The sequence below is a fragment of the Populus euphratica genome, unplaced genomic scaffold (assembly GCF_000495115.2).
Source record: "Populus euphratica unplaced genomic scaffold, PopEup_1.0 scaffold20.1, whole genome shotgun sequence".
In the NCBI taxonomy this organism is placed as follows: domain Eukaryota; kingdom Viridiplantae; phylum Streptophyta; class Magnoliopsida; order Malpighiales; family Salicaceae; genus Populus; species Populus euphratica.
In genome coordinates this window covers 2,558,202-2,565,153 of record NW_011499854.1, presented here as the reverse complement: position 1 = coordinate 2,565,153, position 6,952 = coordinate 2,558,202, and the positions used below count along the sequence as shown (strand labels likewise).

General features: G+C 31.7%; 1 protein-coding gene across 2 annotated transcripts in view; it reads right to left on the bottom strand.

Annotated features, from left to right (window-relative positions):
• LOC105122697 (uncharacterized) overlaps positions 1 to 4,556 on the bottom strand; it is a 10,295-nt gene extending 5,739 nt beyond the window's left edge. The window contains exons 1-4 of one of the 2 annotated variants that reach the window (XM_011021957.1): positions 4,319 to 4,556; positions 2,381 to 2,524; positions 1,436 to 1,553; positions 293 to 373 (exon numbers count right to left, since the gene is read on the bottom strand). In XM_011021957.1, coding sequence (XP_011020259.1) covers positions 293 to 373; positions 1,436 to 1,553; positions 2,381 to 2,503 — 322 coding nt within the window. In that variant the 5' untranslated portion in view covers positions 2,504 to 2,524; positions 4,319 to 4,556. Of the gene's footprint in view, positions 1 to 292; positions 374 to 1,047; positions 1,402 to 1,435; positions 1,554 to 2,380; positions 2,525 to 4,318 lie in introns of those variants that run through there. The other variant, XM_011021958.1, reaches the window with a different exon arrangement.
• Between the last annotated feature and the right edge of the window lie 2,396 nt (positions 4,557 to 6,952).

Here is a 6,952-nt window from a genome sequence, read left to right as displayed (position 1 = left end):
AGTGTACTATACCAAGCTTTTAGTAATATAATTAAAGCAGCTCAGGAAGCCATACTTTAGCTGATGTAACGAGCATTAAACACTCTATGTGGGGCAATCATCCATTATTGCCATTAATTACCTCGTGCAGCAGTTTTTTGTTTTTGACATTTACCGGCTGTGGGACATCTGTGGGAACCCTTGCCCCACCACAACTAGTCCTCCACAGCTTAATGAATAAGCAGCCCATTACTGAGACAAACTTAGCACAGTTGAAGCAAATGATGCAAGCAAAAGTTAAGGTGAGCAAAACCTGGATGATTGGATAAGCCCTCGGATGATTGCGGTATAGGTTGCCGAACCACCATATGCAAGGTGTGACCATCTTCAACATCTAACTTGCATTAAGTGAATAAACCAAACCGAACACTAAATATAATAAGACAAAAAATGCTAATTGAATGAAGAAAAACAACAGGTATACATCAATTTTCCTTATGGAACCAAAAAAAAGTATAATGCAGGATGGTTTAAAGGTTACTGGTTAAATCAATGAAGATCCCAATCCATACAAGATCTAATATTTGCAAATTTATTATGGAAAAGTAAAATTCTAACTAGTTCATTCAACACATGTTTTGATTCAAATGCTTCACCCACATTTAAAGTTTCCTTCTAGCAAGAAAATTACCCTCGCAAAAAGCAATTGCCAGAAACTAGCAGAACTCAATTTACTTCGCAAAAAAAACCGCAGATGTGGGCTTATTTGGAATATATACATAGGTGAGTTTGGGTGTTTGCTTGGGTGTGATAGAATCAATTGAAATATGACATCAGATCTCTTTTCTCAACCAGACAAATAGTCCAAAGTCATTCACTCTCTCCTATAAACATGTTAGTGAAGAATCAATGAAGAGAATCATGCAGTCATATATATTTATACCGCATGCCTTTGACATCTTTTTTTGCCAATGCTTTTTCCCATTTCACGTCCATATTAACATTTCACAGACTTACAATTCACTGTTGCTGATGGAAAACATGAAATTGTTTAGCATTGCAGGATACATCTCATGGACATGGAGCACTAAAATGTGAGCTGACTTGGGATTTATACTTCAGCATAGCAGGAATCAGCTGTGAGGAACAGCACTGCAACACTATCCAACCACAACTCAACCTTTTACCAGCCAATGCACAAACTCCAAGTTGCCCCTATATAACTCTTTTGCATCAACATTGTGTTAATAAGCTCTTTCCACTTTTCTACCTAGCTTTACAGTTTACTGTCAGAAATAAATGTCTATCTTTGGTTCATTACTTGTGTAGTACCTCCACCAAAATTGTTAAAAGAAATTTGAAGTAAATTTTTATCTATCTCCTCACTTTGGGTCCACAATATTTCTGATAAATAATGTACTTGAAGTTGCATTTGAATCTTTAGAAAAAAGGATACGATAGGCAGAGAGTAATTGGTCATCTTTTAAAACTTTTCCACGGCATATTAGACGTTGTTGTTCTGATAGCACACCAGTGACAGAAGCAATCTGTTCTTTCAAAGCAGGAACTGGCATCTGCAAGTATATTCAAGAAAGGTGAAAATATGATGAAATTAATGGCTTCCACAAACAAAATTCATGTACAAGTTATCAACTAGTAAATCCTCACTCACATATTAGCGTACAGGCCCTATTAAGATTATACTGCAGGGCACATTCTTACAACTAAGAATCTAGTGATGACAAAAAAGGTTTCAACAGTGTTTCATGTATAAAAGACACAAGGAAATAGTGGATCTTCTGTGATTGCTTTTTGACTGGTCGCTCATGAGATCTGCTCCTCAGTATTTTCTGCATGAATAGTAGGTAAAATGTTGGACAATTGGATAATACTCCATGGTTTTTACCTAAGGGTTTGTTGAAGAGAAGTTTTTGAGAGGGGAAAGGGAGTTGGATGCTAGAGATCGTTGTCTTCATGTCAGCTGTGTGGAATTAGGCAGGTATAAATGGCACAACACAATAAATCATTAATAAAGACTGGAAATCCTCTGACTATGTTGGTGAAGAGGCTTTAAGTGTAATTGTTAAGACCACCTAATTTCCTCTTCTTGTTTGTCTTTTTCAGGATTCAGACTGTAGTAATTCTGTCTCTCATTATGACAATAGAAATATGCTCAAAACGCAATTTGGAGCTCTTGAAAAAGGTGGAAAAAGGATAAAAAATAAAAACAGAAAAAGGTCGATCCTTGGATATACATATTGCTCCCTAAGAACTAGCTTTAAGATGTAATTTGGTTATTTGAACTCATTGATCACCTAAAGTATAATAACACAAGATAAGTTTACAATAAAATACCCACTGCAATGACGTGAGCCACAGTTCAGTGGGAGCCAGAAATTACCTGTTTATCCACTCTCATAGTATAGGTTTGAGAATCCAATGTTTTTATTTTTATTTCAATATTTGTTTCAGAACCTTCCGCCTCACCAGCTTTTGGAATTTTATCAGCAACATTACTTCCCATTCTCGTAAGATGAATGGACACCTACAAACAAGAAAGAAAAAGAAATAAATACAGGAGATTAGGTTTGGGAGTTGCTGGGATGAGGCAACAGCATGCTTGTATATCAACCAGATAAGTCACAGTGTTATATTGGTAACATAAATAAGGCTCCTTCGGAAACAATAAGTCAATAAGTGCACTAACACCTATAAAAGGGATTGAAGTTCCCCTCATCGTGGTCATAATACATCATTGTTGAGAGAGAGATAGAGAGATAAGGAGCAGAAACACCGGAACAAATAACAAAAACAGGTAAGCAGAACATTGTCGCATATAAGAAAATCTTGGCTGCCACCACCATATACACGTATTGCCAAAGCAATATGTACTTCAAGACAACTCTAATCAATGTTTCTGCTTCTTTCTTTATATTCTTTGTTTTTTTTTTTATTTGTGAGTTCATGTGTGCTCGTGTGTTAGCTCCATGCATGTGTGTCATATGAGACGATCAGAAAAATCTCCAGACTTGCAAAACACATAAAGATGGTAACAATATGCGTGAATAGCATAACAAGTCCTGCACCCAACCATGATGAACAGCATTGATCTGATTCTTGATATTCTTTCCATTATTTACTGACTCGGTAGGATATCACTCACTAGATGATGGTGACTACTCAGGAGTCCCTGCTGCAGCTATTAGTTAATATTTTAAGAGGTCATAAAGGAGAAACATATCATCATGTTCCCATTTAAGAAGTTAGTGTGTTAAAATATTGCTACAACAGTCATGACTGTGTTTTCCCAATTCCTCCTCAACCTTCTATAATTAAATTGGAAAACTCATTCGGATGGTTAAATGGAACGTTGTAACCTGCAAATCATAGGAGAAGCATTCTCCGGCGTTAGATTAAGTAGACAAGTAACATTCCCACCTTGGAGTTCGTTGTCTTCTTCTTGTTACCAGGAGCAGAAAACAAGTTTCCCGAACAACTCTAATTCCATGTCATGTATATATGTGCAGACACTTGCGTTGTGTTTTCCTACCGAAATCAACTTCAGGCCATAAAATCCCAGGATCAAATCCATTGTATATAATGAAGAAATCAAGCTCCAAGAAGTAATGTCTCAGTCCTAAGGGACATTATCGACATATTTTTACTTCATATTTCGCCCCACAAAGTGAAATTCAATTTAAACTCTAAATTAGAAGAATTCAAAATTCAAGCTTCTACCATCGAAACAGCTTATCTGGAATTGGGGCCTGCACCCAATTCCAAGCTAATTAGTAGAAAAGGGAAAATCAAACGGTAAATTCAAATATACAAAACTAAACTACTGCCCAGATAAAAACATTTAGGACATTTCCATTGACCAACAGATAGAGAGAACAAAGAACACTCTCTTACCACATTCTACATATCTAAAGAGAGTACTTTTAACCCTAGTTATCATTAACCACCAAGATTGACAATCTTTAACTCCCATCGCTCGCACTTCAATTAAACATAAATCGCTAAAAAAAGATAAACCCAATAATTTTCATTGAAGCTTGATCAAGTTACCACAACCCAATTACCAACCCTTCCCTTCAGTCACATGCAAACAATCAAAATCCCATATACCATTTATCTCTCACTCTATAGGGTTTACCGAATCTTGATCAAACAAAAAAGATCAAGACTTTCAACTTCTGGGTCCTAACCAATCATCAAAACCATGCAAACCAACCCATCAGGTTCCAAGATTGACAACCCAATTCACACAATCAAGAACTCAATAAAGAATACAAAGAAAAGGAAAGCACACATGATAAGAAAGGAGTCTGCAAGTTACCTGGAATGAAAAGAAATTCTCGTTTAAGAAGTAGATGGGGAGAGAGAGAGAGATTAGAATAAAAATGACAGATAGAGATACTGTGCGCTCTCTCTCTCTCTCTGTTTTAGTTTCCCTCTATGTATTCTGGGGCTGACACCTGAATTCTATTTACACGAACTCAAAACTTATATCTCTCCTGTGTCAACTGTGTTGTTTGTACCGTGGACGATGTAGGACGAGGTTGAGAAAATTATTAAAGAAATAAAAAGTTTAAAACTACTCAATCATTAAAGATCATTAAAATTATAAAATAATAAGTAGTAGTACTTTTTAAAAAAAAAATTATATATCCTTGTTAGATTTAAGATTATTTTTTAACAATTCAATCATTTTAAATGAAAAAACCTGATAAATGATATAATAAAGAATATAATATTATGTAAGAATATAATAAATATGAGTATATATAAAAGAATTATCAAATAGATTGAGTTATTTATTTGGATGGATTCTCAAAGTAACGAGGATGCCTGAATCCAATTTATTTGTATGGTGGTGAAGTTAAGAGCTAGAGATATTGAAGAGTTGCTCATGGAGGGAGTGCAAGACAAATAAGGTATAAAATCTATCTCATCAACTACTCTCCTTTGTCATCTGCCTCACCTTAAAATAGACAGTGGAATGACTGTGTTTAAGTGAATTATCATCTTCGGTATTCGTACGGAGTGGGAGATTTTTTTATTTTTTTTTCAGGGCATTGACTTGGATCTGTAGGCTGTGAATGGACAGTGGTAGACTAGATTTTTTAAAAAGTTAAAAAAATATATAAGAAATGACAGATTTTTTTTATAAAGATAAAGGAAATTTGAAAGTGAGGTTATTAATTTTATTACATTCAATAACTTTAGTTAACTTTAGTTGATTTGATAATATAATAAATTAAAATAATATAAATTAAAAAATAATCCAAATTAATATAAATAACTTGTGAAACTTATAATATGTTACATGAAATTAAGATAACTTTATAAAACAATAAAAAAAAAAGTATAAATAAGACTTGAAAAGAAATTTAAGTCAACCCATACTAATTTTACAAACCTATAAGACTTGAAAAGAAATTTAAGTTAACTTATATTAATCTTACAAACCTATAATACGGATTCTAAATCTAAAATCATCCCATAAAAAGCAAATCTAGAAAATTTATGAGGTCAAATTCTAGATCAATAAGATCTTGATCAATAAAATATTAAAAAAGAAAATTAAAAAAATTAAAAATCAAACAAGTAATAATTAAAATAATAAAAAAATCTGATATAAAATAAAATATTAAAGAATGCAATTGAAAATTAGCTTAATTAAGATAATAGTAAAAAATATTGATGGATGCAATTAGAAAGATAATTCAATAAGAAAATAATTACAAATAATTATAATTAAAATAATAAAAAATGAATTTAAAAATAGATAAGGGAGGATTAAATTGAAAAAAAAAATCTAATTATATAGATTGTTTAAAATAAAACAGATAATAATGTTTTATATATGCTAAAACACTAAATTTTCCATGATCGGAGTCCATAATAACAAAAAACAACATTCACCCAAGTTCAAGACATTTTGAATTCAAGGAGAATATAGTTGTTTTACTGTGTTTTCAAAACAAAAGAGTTAAAAAAGCCCTTTCTCACCAGTGCTTTTTTTTTTTTTTTGCCTCAAAGAGTATATTAGTTCTTTTATTGTGCAAAAAACAAAAAAAAATAAAAAGACAATTATACTCCCGCCGCCAAAACCAATTGTGTTTTGCTGATAAGGGTAAAATCATTAATTTTACTATTCTAATGCACAGGCACTGAATTTAGATCCACGATATAAAATCACTGCCTCGTTTAGTTTCTTTTAATTTGGTTAGGATCCACTGGACGTGGGTATACGCTAAGTTGCGGGTTCAAATTATTATTATTTTTTTTTTTTGTAAAAAACAATGTTCAAGTATCGAATGCATTTTAACAATCCAAGTTATATTCCTAGTTTATGCTAATTTTATTTGAATCAAATAAAAAAAATATAATAATAGTAAACAAAAAAAAAATATTACAATAACTCGGGGAAAAAACTTTTTCCCATGAATAGAAAATGATATTTTTAAATTTTCAGCTAATTAAACATGAAATGATGAAATTTGATAAAAAAAAAAAAAAGACAACAAAACTAGCACAAGTCAACTTGAGTTCATATAATAGACATGTAACTTGGACAATAAAAGATAAATTAGCCTAGATTAATCTATTACACTCACGTCCTAGATCAAAAAAAAATAAAAAAATAAAAATTATAAAACTATGTTTTTTTAAAAAAAAAACTAACATCGAATAATAAAACTAGAATAGAAAATAAACTGAAAAAAGGATGTCAGCCCTTATTAACTTTTAAAACTCATGAAACGAGTCATTAATTAGTCTAGTAGCACTATGCATAGGAAAAACACGAAACTCAATCCAAAAAAAAATCAATAATAAATGATAAAATTAAAAAAAAAAATCATGCAAAAAAGTTCAAAAAACAAAATGTAGCAATTTAAAAAATAAAGATAAAAATAAAAATAAATTAGAGGACAATTACAAATTTAATAAAAAGATAAAAAGAATT